Source organism: Rhinichthys klamathensis, unplaced genomic scaffold (genome assembly GCF_029890125.1).
Source record: "Rhinichthys klamathensis goyatoka isolate OS25496 unplaced genomic scaffold, OSU_Roscu_1.1 h1tg000001l_1, whole genome shotgun sequence".
NCBI lineage: Eukaryota > Metazoa > Chordata > Actinopteri > Cypriniformes > Leuciscidae > Rhinichthys > Rhinichthys klamathensis.
This window is the reverse complement of record NW_026606555.1, coordinates 1,029,820-1,043,746: the sequence shown is the minus strand read 5'-3', so window position 1 is coordinate 1,043,746 and position 13,927 is coordinate 1,029,820. Positions and strand designations below refer to the sequence as shown.

Sequence of the window (13,927 nt, the reverse complement as noted above, 5' to 3'; positions counted from 1 at the left end):
CTGCAGAAAACAGTGATGTCATCATCCAGCTCAGTTCAGTTCTCATCTAATGGTAAATGGACTGCATTTATATATATATAAATTATATATAATTATATATATTATTGCATTTATAATCAATAATATTGAAACAACACTCACCGAAACGCTTATAATATAATAAATGGACATGGCAAGAGTCTTTTGTCGCTGAAATATTACTTTGGTCAGAATGGCGGAGACTAAACACATGGGGGAATGTTGCTATGGTTACCATGGTGTCAATCATGGGATTGGTGGAATGATAATGCAATGACACTGTCAGAAAACATCAAAGTAACTACAAAAATACCCAGTTCAAATAACAAACACCTTAATGCAACAAATGCTGTAATTCTTAATTAGAGAAAATAGACAAGAGAAAAACAAAATTCACACACACACACACACACACACACACTCCAGTGTCCCTCTCATTCAGAGCCCACTCAAACGCAAACATGCATAATTCTTCATGTTTTCGGTTTGTATGAAAATTGGCTCTGATATCTGTTTAAATGAGTGTGTGTAACACAATAATAATAGAAAATACATACACGCATTTAAACAGATATCAGAGCAAATGGACATACAAACCAAAAACATGTAGAATTATGCATGTTTGCATTAATAGAGCTGCTAACTTCCCCACACAGCTCGTCCAACAGCTAATCGCAGGCTGACATGAACGCCCACACAGGCATGATAGATGAGATGGAAGTTCTCCTACAGCAGCAGTTTTAATGTGTGTGTGTGTGTGTTTTCTGAAAGTCAGATTTACAGATTTCAGATCATAGGACTATATTGAACTGTATTGTGTGTTTGTGTGTGTGTGTGTGTGTACCATACTAATGAGGGAGGTGGGTGGGGAGATCAAGCCTGGACTTAAATGTCGCTCCATCTTCTTTAAAAACAGACATCATAAACTCACACAGCACTAATTAGCACACATCATTAACCCAAGAAAAACAGCCCAGTTCTGCACGCACGCACACACACACACACACACCACATCACATCCTTGAGCAGCATTTGCAACAACACTTTGGTTGTCAATAGATTGCATTAATAATTGTATTTATTGGTTTATATTCTGTGAACCCTGATGGTCTTTGGTCATTCTATTTAGAATTTGTAAAAAAAAAAAAATTGGAAAGCTACAAAATTTTGTGCAATTTGTGGCACCTGCTATATGAACACACACAGTGGACCTGATTAGAAAAGGCTAAATGATCTTAAAATAGTCTCATATATTCTCCCATCATATATACATCATACACACACACACACACACACACACATATACTGTATATGTACCTAGATATACGTATGTACCTAGTGTTGTTGTCTATTTTTATCCCCACCAACAAAAAAACAGGATCAACTGTTGCACTACCACAGTTGAGGAAATGATTCAAGGACTCACTCATAAAGACTCAATAATTCTTGTTTTCTTTCAGATTCACACCTCACTAATAAACGGCCGTCCCAGTGCGGATGATCCATCGCCCATGTTGCTCAACTTCACCTCGGCCCGCTATATCCGCCTGCAGTTCCAGAGGATTCGCACCCTAAACGCTGACCTCATGACCCTCGATGTCAATGACCCCGGAGACATCGACCTCATCGTCAGCAGACGGGTGTGTGTGTGTGTGTGTTTCTCCGCTGGAGCTATAGGGACTAGTGCAATGCTTTGGCACCAGAGAGAATGTGCCACACGTGTGTTTGTCGTCGCATACGCCATCTGTGTGTGTGGATGGTTGAAGCTAATGCTGCCCGGGCCGCCTCATCCATTACGAGCCTCTCCTCCTCAGACAGATGGGTTTTAATTAACATCACACAGTAATTATCAAATCGGCCCGCTCTTTCCCTCAAAGACGCCATATCACACGCCTCCACCCGCCCACTTCCTCCTACAAACTCATTAACTTGCTGATTGACCTGTTTCCATCAAAGAAGTGTTGCGTTATGAAATGCAGGATTATGTTTCTCACGTGCATTGAGCAATTTGGATAAATGTATTTCATCCAAATTATTTCATTCAAAGAGTCTTTTTGTAGTCTGGGAGGCATAAGCTGGCTAATTTAAAGGATCATTTGAAGGTTATGTGTGTCATTCCTGTATGTGTAAAGTGTAGTGCGAGGTTAGTTTCCCAAAATGAAACAATTATCGTTCCAAAACAGTAAGAAATTCGTTCATCTTTGAAGCACAAATGAAGATATTTTTGATCAAATCTGAGAGATTTCTGTTCGTCCCTTGACGGTCCACACAACTACCACTTTGATGCTTCAAAAGGTTCATACAGAGCTCATAAAACTAATCTGTATCAATTGTTTAGTCCATATTTTCTGAAGTGACTTGATCGCTTTATATAATGAACAGATTGAATTTAGGCTTTTATTCACATTTAGGGTCAGTTATTATTAGCGGAAACCTTAGCTTAAAAGCGTGCTGCGTAACAGGAGAATGAACCTCATTGGTTCTTGCTGAAGCTCAAACGTGCTGCGTAACACGAGAATGAACCTCATTGGTTCATGCTGAAGCTCAAACGTGCTGTGTAACACGAGAATGAACCTCATTGGTTCTTGCTGAAGCTCAAACGTGATGTGTAATACGAGAATGAACCTCATTGGTTCTTGCTGAAGCTCAAACGTGATGCGTAACACGAGAATGTACCTGATTGGTTCTTGCTGAAGCTCAAACGTGATGCGTAACACGAGAATGAACCTGATTGGTTCTTGCTGAAGCTCAAACGTGATGCGTAACACGAGAATGAACCTCATTGGTTCTTGCTGAAGCTCAAACGTGCTGCGTAACACGAGAATGAACCTGATTGGTTCTTGCTGAAGCTCAAACGTGATGTGTAACACGAGAATGAACCTCATTGGTTCTTGCTGAAGCTCAAACGTGCTGCGTAACACGAGAATGTACCTGATTGGTTCTTGCTGAAGCTCAAACGTGATGCGTAACACGAGAATGAACCTGATTGGTTCTTGCTGAAGCTCAAACGTGATGCGTAACACGAGAATTAACCTCATTGGTTCTTGCTGAAGCTCAAACGTGCTGCGTAACACGAGAATGAACCTCATTGGTTCTTGCTGAAGCTCAAACGTGCTGCGTAACACGAGAATGAACCTGATTGGTTCTTGCTGAAGCTCAAACGTGCTGCGTAACACAAGAATGAACCTCATTGGTTCTTGCTGAAGCTCAAACGTGCTGCGTAACACGAGAATGAACCTCATTGGTTCTTGCTGAAGCTCAAACGTGCTGCGTAACACGAGAATGAACCTCATTGGTTATTGCTGAAGCTCAAACGTGATGCGTAACAGGAGAACGAACCTCATTGGTTCTTGCTGAAGCTCAAACGTGCTGCGTAACACGAGAACGAACCTGATTGGTTCTTGCTGAAGCTCAAACGTGCTGCGTAACACGAGAATGAACCTCATTGGTTCTTGCTGAAGCTCAAACGTGCTGCGTAACACGAGAATTAACCTCATTGGTTCTTGCTGAAGCTCAAACGTGCTGCGTAACACGAGAATGAACCTGATTGGTTCTTGCTGAAGCTCAAACGTGCTGCGTAACACAAGAATGAACCTCATTGGTTCTTGCTGAAGCTCAAACGTGCTGCATAACACGAGAATGAACCTCATTGGTTCTTGCTGAAGCTCAAACGTGATGCGTAACAGGAGAACGAACCTCATTGGTTCTTGCTGAAGCTCAAACGTGCTGCGTAACACGAGAACGAACCTGATTGGTTCTTGCTGAAGCTCAAACGTGCTGCGTAACACGAGAATGAACCTCATTGGTTCTTGCTGAAGCTCAAACGTGCTGCGTAACACGAGAATGAACCTCATTGGTTCTTGCTGAAGCTCAAACGTGCTGCGTAACACGAGAATGAACCTCATTGGTTCTTGCTGAAGTTCAAACGTGATGCGTAACACGAGAATGAACCTCATTGGTTCTTGCTGAAGCTCAAACGTGCTGCGTAACACGAGAATGAACCTGATTGGTTCTTGCTGAAGCTCAAACGTGCTGCGTAACACAAGAATGAACCTCATTGGTTCTTGCTGAAGCTCAAACGTGCTGCGTAACACGAGAATGAACCTCATTGGTTCTTGCTGAAGCTCAAACGTGCTGCATAACACGAGAATGAACCTGATTGGTTCTTGCTGAAGCTCAAACGTGATGCATAACACGAGAATGAACCTCATTGGTTCTTGCTGAAGCTCAAACATGCTGCGTAACACGAGAATGAACCTGATTGGTTCTTGCTGAAGCTCAAACGTGCTGCGTAACACGAGAACGAACCTCATTGGTTCTTGCTGAAGCTCAAACGTGCTGCGTAACACGAGAACGAACCTCATTGGTTCTTGCTGAAGCTCAAACGTGATGCGTAACACGAGAATGAACCTCATTGGTTCTTGCTGAAGCTCAAACGTGCTGCGTAACATGAGAATGAACCTGATTGGTTCTTGCTGAAGCTCAAACGTGCTGCGTAACACAAGAATGAACCTCATTTGTTCTTGCAGAAGCTCAAACGCGCTGCGTAACACGAGAATGAACCTCATTGGTTCTTGCTGAAGCTCAAACGCGCTGCGTAACACGAGAATGAACCTCATTGGTTCTTGCTGAAGCTCAAACGTGATGCGCAACACAAGAATGAACCTCATTGGTTCTTGCTGAAGCTCAAACGTGATGCGTAACACGAGAATGAACCTCATTGGGTCTTGCTGAAGCTCAAACGTGCTGAGTAACACGAGAATGAACCTCATTGGTTCTTGCTGAAGCTCAAACGTGCTGTGTAACACGAGATCGAACCTCATTGGTTCTTGCAGAAGCTCAAACGTGCTGCGTAACACAAGAATGAACCTCATTGGTTCTTGCTGAAGCTCAAACGTGCTGCGTAACACAAGAATGAACCTCATTGGTTCTTGCTGAAGCTCAAACGTGATGCATAACACGAGAATGAACCTCATTGGGTCTTGCAGAAGCTCAAACGTGCTGAGTAACACGAGAATGAACCTCATTGGTTCTTGCAGAAGCTCAAACGTGCTGCGTAACACAAGAATGAACCTCATTGGTTCTTGCTGAAGCTCAAACGTGATGCATAACACGAGAATGAACCTCATTGGGTCTTGCAGAAGCTCAAACGTGCTGTGTAACATGAGAACGAACCTCATTGGTTCTTGCAGAAGCTCAAACGTGCTGCGTAACACAAGAATGAACCTCATTGGTTTTTGCTGAAGCTCAAACGAGCTGCGTAACACGAGAATGAACCTCATTGGTTCTTGCTGAAGCTCAAACGTGATGCGTAACACGAGAATGAACCTCATTGGTTCTTGCTGAAGCTCAAACGTGATGCGTAACACGAGAATGAACCTCATTGGTTCTTGCTGAAGCTCAAACGAGCTGCATAACACGAGAATGAACCTCATTGGTTCTTGCTGAAGCTCAAACGTGATGCGTAACACGAGAATGAACCTCATTGGTTCTTGCTGAAGCTCAAACGTGATGCGTAACACGAGAATGAACCTCATTGGTTCTTGCTGAAGCTCAAACGGTGCTGCGTAACACGAGAACGAACCTCATTGGTTCTTGCTGAAGCTCAAACGTGCTGCGTAACACGAGAATGAACCTCATTGGTTCTTGCTGAAGCTCAAACGTGATGCGTAACACGAGAATGAACCTCATTGGTTCTTGCTGAAGCTCAAACGAGCTGCATAACACGAGAATGAACCTCATTGGTTCTTGCGTAACACGAGAACGAACCTCATTGGTTCTTGCTGAAGCTCAAACGTGCTGCGTAACACGAGAATGAACCTGATTGGTTCTTGCAGAAGCTCAAACGTGCTGAGTAACACGAGAATGAACCGGATTGGTTCTTGCAGAAGCTCAAACGTGCTGCGTAACACGAGAATGAACCTGATTGGTTCTTGCAGAAGCTCAAACGTGCTGCGTAACACAAGAATGAACCTCATTGGTTTTTGCTGAAGCTCAAACGAGCTGCGTAACACGAGAATGAACCTCATTGGTTCTTGCTGAAGCTCAAACGTGATGCGTAACACGAGAATGAACCTCATTGGTTCTTGCTGAAGCTCAAACGTGATGCGTAACACGAGAATGAACCTCATTGGTTCTTGCTGAAGCTCAAACGTGCTGCGTAACACGAGAACGAACCTCTTTGGTTCTTGCTGAAGCTCAAACGTGCTGCGTAACACGAGAATGAACCTCTTTGGTTCTTGAGAAGCTCAAACGTCATGCGTAACACGAGAATGAACCTCATTGGTTCTTGCAGAAGCTCAAACGTGCTGCGTAACACGAGAATGAACCTCATTGGTTCTTGCTGAAGCTCAAACGTGATGCGTAACACGAGAACGAACCTCTTTGGTTCTTGCTGAAGCTCAAACGTGCTGCGTAACACGAGAATGAACCTCTTTGGTTCTTGAGAAGCTTAAACGTCATGCGTAACACGAGAATGAACCTCATTGGTTCTTGCTGAAGCTCAAACGTGCTGCGTAACATGAGAATGAACCTGATTGGTTCTTGCTGAAGCTCAAACGTGCTGCGTAACACGAGAATGAACCTCATTGGTTCTTGCTGAAGCTCAAACGTGCTGCGTAACACGAGAACGAACCTCATTGGTTCTTGCTGAAGCTCAAACGTGATGCGTAACACGAGAACGAACCTCATTGGTTCTTGCTGAAGCTCAAACGTGATGCGTAACACGAGAATGAACCTCATTGGTTCTTGCTGAAGCTCAAACGTGCTGCGTAACACGAGAATGAACCTGATTGGTTCTTGCTGAAGCTCAAACGTGCTGCGTAACACAAGAATGAACCTCATTGGTTCTTGCTGAAGCTCAAACGTGCTGCGTAACACGAGAATGAACCTCATTGGTTCTTGCTAAAGCTCAAACGTGCTGCGTAACACTAGAATGAACCTCATTGGTTCTTGCTTAAGCTCAAACGTGATGCGTAACACGAGAATGAACCTCATTGGTTCTTGCTAAAGCTCAAACGTGCTGCGTAACACTAGAATGAACCTCATTGGTTCTTGCTTAAGCTCAAACGTGCTGCGTAACACAAGAATGAACCTCATTGGTTCTTGCTGAAGCTCAAACGTGCTGCGTAACACGAGAATGAACCTCATTGGTTCTTGCTAAAGCTCAAACGTGCTGCGTAACACTAGAATGAACCTCATTGGTTCTTGCTTAAGCTCAAACGTGCTGCGTAACACGAGAATGAACCTCATTGGTTCTTGCTAAAGCTCAAACGTGCTGCGTAACACGAGAATGAACCTCATTGGTTCTTGCTGAAGCTCAAACGTGATGCGTAACACGAGAATGAACCTCATTGGTTCTTGCTGAAGCTCAAACGTGCTGCGTAACACGAGAATGAACCTCATTGGTTCTTGCTGAAGCTCAAACGTGCTGCGTAACACGAGAATGAACCTCATTGGTTCTTGCTGAAGCTCAAACGTGCTGCGTAACACGAGAACGAACCTCATTGGTTCTTGCAGAAGCTCAAACGTGCTGCGTTACACGAGAATGAACCTCATTGGTTCTTGCTGAAGCTCAAACGTGCTGTGTAACACGAGAATGAACCTCATTGGTTCTTGAGAAGCACAAACGTGCTGCGTAACACGAGAACGAACCTCATTGGTTCTTGAGAAGCACAAACGTGCTGCGTAACACGAGAACGAACCTCTTTGGTTCTTGCTGAAGCTCAAACGTGCTGCATAACACGAGAACGAACCTCTTTGGTTCTTGCTGAAGCTCAAACGTGCTGCGTAACATGAGAATGAACCTCTTTGGTTCTTGCTGAAGCTCAAACGTGATGCGTAACACGAGAATGAACCTCTTTGGTTCTTGCTGAAGCTCAAACGTGATGCGTAACACGAGAATGAACCTCTTTGGTTCTTGCTGAAGCTCAAACGTGCTGCGTAACACGAGAATGAACCTCATTGGTTCTTGCTGAAGCTCAAACGTGCTGCGTAACACGAGAACGAACCTCTTTGGTTCTTGCTGAAGCTCACACGTGATGCGTAACACGAGAATGAACCTCTTTGGTTCTTGCTGAAGCTCAAACGTGCTGCGTAACACGAGAATGAACCTCATTGGTTCTTGCTGAAGCTCAAACGTGCTGCGTAACACGAGAATGAACCTCATTGGTTCTTGCTGAAGCTCAAACGTGCTGCGTAACACGAGAATGAACCTCATTGGTTCTTGCTGAAGCTCAAACGTGCTGCGTAACACGAGAATGAACCTCATTGGTTCTTGCTGAAGCTCAAACGTGCTGCGTAACACGAGAACGAACCTTATTGGTTCTTGCTGAAGCTCAAACGTGCTGCGTAACACGAGAACAAACCTTATTGGTTCTTGCTGAAGCTCAAACGTGCTGCGTAACACGAGAATGAACCTCATTGGTTCTTGCTGAAGCTCAAACGTGCTGCGTAACACGAGAACGAACCTCATTGGTTCTTGCTGAAGCTCAAACGTGATGCGTAACACGAGAACGAACCTCATTGGTTCTTGCTGAAGCTCAAACGTGCTGCGTAACACGAGAACGAACCTCATTGGTTCTTGCTGAAGCTCAAACGTGATGCGTAACACGAGAATGAACCTCATTGGTTCTTGCTGAAGCTCAAATGTGCTGCGTAACACGAGAACGAACCTTATTGGTTCTTGCTGAAGCTCAAACGTGCTGCGTAACACAAGAATGAACCTCATTGGTTCTTGCTGAAGCTCAAACGTGCTGCGTAACACGAGAATGAACCTCATTGTTTCTTGCTAAAGCTCAAACGTGCTGCGTAACACTAGAATGAACCTCATTGGTTCTTGCTTAAGCTCAAACGTGCTGCGTAACACGAGAATGAACCTCATTGGTTCTTGCTAAAGCTCAAACGTGCTGCGTAACACGAGAATGAACCTCATTGGTTCTTGCTGAAGCTCAAACGTGATGCGTAACACGAGAATGAACCTCATTGGTTCTTGCTGAAGCTCAAACGTGCTGCGTAACACGAGAATGAACCTCATTGGTTCTTGCTGAAGCTCAAACGTGCTGCGTAACACGAGAATGAACCTCATTGGTTCTTGCTGAAGCTCAAACGTGCTGCGTAACACGAGAACGAACCTCATTGGTTCTTGCAGAAGCTCAAACGTGCTGCGTTACACGAGAATGAACCTCATTGGTTCTTGCTGAAGCTCAAACGTGCTGTGTAACACGAGAATGAACCTCATTGGTTCTTGAGAAGCACAAACGTGCTGCGTAACACGAGAACGAACCTCATTGGTTCTTGAGAAGCACAAACGTGATGCGTAACACGAGAACGAACCTCTTTGGTTCTTGCTGAAGCTCAAACGTGCTGCATAACACGAGAACGAACCTCTTTGGTTCTTGCTGAAGCTCAAACGTGCTGCGTAACATGAGAATGAACCTCTTTGGTTCTTGCTGAAGCTCAAACGTGATGCGTAACACGAGAATGAACCTCATTGGTTCTTGAGAAGCACAAACGTGCTGCGTAACACGAGAACGAACCTCTTTGGTTCTTGCTGAAGCTCACACGTGATGCGTAACACGAGAATGAACCTCTTTGGTTCTTGCTGAAGCTCAAACGTGCTGCGTAACACGAGAATGAACCTCATTGGTTCTTGCTGAAGCTCAAACGTGCTGCGTAACACGAGAATGAACCTCATTGGTTCTTGCTGAAGCTCAAACGTGCTGCGTAACACGAGAATGAACCTCATTGGTTCTTGCTGAAGCTCAAACGTGCTGCGTAACACGAGAATGAACCTCATTGGTTCTTGCTGAAGCTCAAACGTGCTGCGTAACACGAGAACGAACCTTATTGGTTCTTGCTGAAGCTCAAACGTGCTGCGTAACACGAGAACAAACCTTATTGGTTCTTGCTGAAGCTCAAACGTGCTGCGTAACACGAGAATGAACCTCATTGGTTCTTGCTGAAGCTCAAACGTGCTGCGTAACACGAGAACGAACCTCATTGGTTCTTGCTGAAGCTCAAACGTGATGCGTAACACGAGAACGAACCTCATTGGTTCTTGCTGAAGCTCAAACGTGCTGCGTAACACGAGAACGAACCTCATTGGTTCTTGCTGAAGCTCAAACGTGATGCGTAACACGAGAACGAACCTCATTGGTTCTTGCTGAAGCTCAAACGTGATGCGTAACACGAGAATGAACCTCATTGGTTCTTGCTGAAGCTCAAATGTGCTGCGTAACACGAGAACGAACCTTATTGGTTCTTGCTGAAGCTCAAACGTGCTGCGTAACACGAGAATGAACCTCATTGGTTCTTGCTGAAGCTCAAACGTGAGGCGTAACACGAGAATGAACCTCATTGGTTCTTGCAGAAGCTCAAACGTGATGCGTAACACGAGAATGAACCTCATTGGTTCTTGCTGAAGCTCAAACGTGCTGCGTAACACGAGAATGAACCTCATTGGTTCTTGCTGAAGCTCAAACGTGATGCGTAACACGAGAATGAACCTCATTGGTTCTTGCAGAAGCTCAAACGTGATGCGTAACACGAGAATGAACCTCATTGGTTCTTGCTGAAGCTCAAACGTGCTGCGTAACACAAGAACGAACCTTATTGGTTCTTGCTGAAGCTCAAACGTGCTGCGTAACACGAGAATGAACCTCATTGGTTCTTGCTGAAGCTCAAACGTGCTGCGTAACACGAGAATGAACCTGATTGGTTCTTGCTGAAGCTCAAACGTGATGCGTAACACGAGAACGAACCTCATTGGTTCTTGCTGAAGCTCAAACGTGCTGCGTAACACGAGAACGAACCTCATTGGTTCTTGCTGAAGCTCAAACGTGCTGCATAACACGAGAATGAACCTCATTGGTTCTTGCTGAAGCTCAAACGTGCTGCGTAACACGAGAATGAACCTCATTGGTTCTTGCTGAAACTCAAACGTGCTGCGTAACACGAGAATGAACCTCATTGGTTCTTGCTGAAGCTCAAACGTGCTGCGTAACACGAGAATTTGCAAAACACTTGCGTCGCGCCAGCCGCTGCATTGCGCCAGGTGTATGATAGGGCCCAAAGGGTACAATATCGGTCACATGACTAAACATCATCTTGTCATCGTTTTCGAATACCTCCGTTTTCACAGTCCACACTACAACACGAAAACGCCATTTTTTATATGTATCCACTTGGGAGACGCAAAAAAGCGCTGTCTTCGTTGATGCCAAAACAGACAAAAAAGATGCGTTTCCAAAAAAAAACATATTACTGTGGACAAGGCCTTAGTTTTACATTCTCTTTATGAACTTTTTGAAGTATGGACTGTCAGTGGAGGGACAGAAATCTCTTAGATTTCATTCAAATATCTTCATTGGTGTTTCGAAGATGAACGAAAGTCTTATGGGTTTGGAACAACATGAGGGTGAGTAAATGATGACAGATTTTTCATTTTTGGGTGAACTATCCCTTTAAACTGTGACTCTGTGGCGCTTTCAAACCATTGATCTGTTTGTTTGAGCTTCACAACCAACTCCACACAATGGTGATGCAGTCAGTACCTTTAAGGGTGTAGTATTGTGCATCATAAAATAGTGACATGTTGACCACACACCACAGGCCCCCCAGCATCAGCATCTAGACCAATTCATTATTTAGAATCATAAAACAAAAATCTGCCAGAGTGTTTTTTAATATGTTTACTTCACAAACTCCTTAACTTTAGTTGTGTGACGTGTTATGGGAATTTTAGCTGAAAAGGCATAGACTTATAGACACTTTGCTTGAAAGATTCTTCATCTGAACTTCTCATACTGTACATGTGCAGGAGGTTTGCCACGTGTTACGAAAATGAAACCATCTACAAAATGCTCTGCTCCTGTATACATGTGTACATCTTCTTTTACGATCCAGAGAGCTGATACACTGGGATGGAGTCATTTCTGTTTGTGTTACTGTCGAGTTTGAGTTCAAATATGACCGTAATGCTTTTGTTTTTCAGTATTACTACTCCATTAAGGATATATCAGTGGGAGGCATGTGCATCTGCTATGGTCACGCTAAGGCCTGCCCTCTCAACACAGACACCAAGGTTTGTCATCTAAAGCTAAATAATTATTATCCTAAAATTAGTTCCTGTGTGCACTTTTAATTAGGTTTATTGCTTGAGCTTTATTATTAAGTTATTAATTAGAAACGAATCACTTTTGGCCTTTATGAGGCATGCACTCACAGCAGTTTAAAAAAATTCAATAACTAGATAGTTGCTTTTGTGCCTGATATGAACATAAAGTTGTATTTTGTGGTGTGTGTCCTCATATTTGTCTTCTAACTTCACTATCTTCAAAACGGTTTAGTTTTTTTCTTTACAGCGCCACAAAATGTCTAGCACATTTTCAGATGACTTTATCAAAATAAACAAGTTTGACAAATATAGATTAAATAAATAAATGTGTGTGTAGGTATCATTTTAAACACTGGTCATCTGTTTTTGGAAATACGCAGTGTAAATCCCAATTAAAGTTGAGTTTTAATTGGGGAGGCATTCTCAATGCCTTCTGAATGGCACACAGTTGGTTTGATTGACTGTTTGGTTTCAATGTCAGAAATTTAGCTGTGAGTGTGAACACAACACTTGTGGAGAGAGCTGTGACCGCTGTTGCCCTGGTTACAACCAGAAACCCTGGATGGCGGGAACCTTCCTCACGCGCCACGTCTGTGAAAGTAAGACAATGTCCCGCAGAAATGAGCATGCTGGATTACTGATCATTTGTGTCTTACTTTAGGTGTGTTATAAACACTAGGAACATCAGTCCATGTTATATTGCATCATAGTCACACTATGTAAAAGTGAATGCATAGTAATTAAAATTATGCAACAGTTTTTGGTCTTTTTCAAGAGACACGGTGAAGTCATTGAATCATTCACTCAACCGATTTGTTAAAACATTCAGGAACAAAACACTGCAACTGTGTGCTGTCAATGTGGCTGTGTCTGAGTTTGGAATCATTTTTAGAAATGGACAAATTAATCAGCAACATTGTGTCTAATATATAAGTTACTCAATTGAACATATTGTAATAAAGCAATATCACTCAAACTTCCTGTAACTCCAGTAACTTCTCAGAAATGGCCCAAGTTGCTGCTAGTTTTCACAGGATATTTGTGAATTAGTAAGAGATTTGGACATCTCTTCTGGACTAGAAATGGCAGATTCTGAATTTATGGTGTAAGAAAGAAGAAGGGACACTTCTCTGTGTTTTTGTTGTCCATTGACCTGATTTATCAGCATGTCTGTGATTACACAACCTTTCATTAACACTTTTCTTATTATATTGAGAAATTTATTTTAATGGGATTCTTCCATTATAAGGTCAATCCCAGTGATCCATGCAATGAACAGCATCCTCAGGGAAGACTCAATGTAGGCCTTGACTGGAAGTCGCTATGCATACATGTGTCTGCTAAATGAGTAAACGTCAATTTAAGGAAAATAACTTGCGATATTGTGGTGGAAATATTACGCTGTATTAGCTTATATCTTGTTCCTGCAGTAGTGCTGTTGGTGTGATTATTAGCACACATGGTACCAACCATAGATATCCATAATAAAGGCTAGATGTCTCGTCCGCGCTGCTGGCCAATGGAGGTCGACGTCCGCACTGGCGGCCATCTTGTCACAGGCAGCTCGCTCACTCGTAACATTGTGTTTTAATGGTGCATGTACTTTTTAAATAACCATAACTTGCTCAATTTTCTACCGATTTTCAAACGGTTTGGTTTGTTATAAACGTCAGAGATGTAGTTACGACACTGCATACTTATGAATAATAAGTGTATAAATAAATAATCATCCAGAATTATAGCCACGTTAATAACGTTTGTAAATCCGTCAAGATTTCAACGAGATAAGAGTGT

The 13,927-nt window shown here is 43.2% G+C and overlaps 1 protein-coding gene across 9 annotated transcripts in view; it reads left to right on the top strand.

Moving 5' to 3' along the window:
• The window catches only part of lama2 (laminin, alpha 2), a 364,467-nt gene that overhangs the window by 71,385 nt on the left and 279,155 nt on the right, over positions 1–13,927 (top strand). For all 9 annotated transcript variants that reach the window (XM_056268199.1, XM_056232539.1, XM_056272103.1 and 6 more), the window contains exons 5-7: positions 1,479–1,658; positions 12,011–12,100; positions 12,615–12,732. In XM_056268199.1, coding sequence (XP_056124174.1) covers positions 1,479–1,658; positions 12,011–12,100; positions 12,615–12,732 — 388 coding nt within the window. The remainder of the gene's footprint in view (positions 1–1,478; positions 1,659–12,010; positions 12,101–12,614; positions 12,733–13,927) is intronic.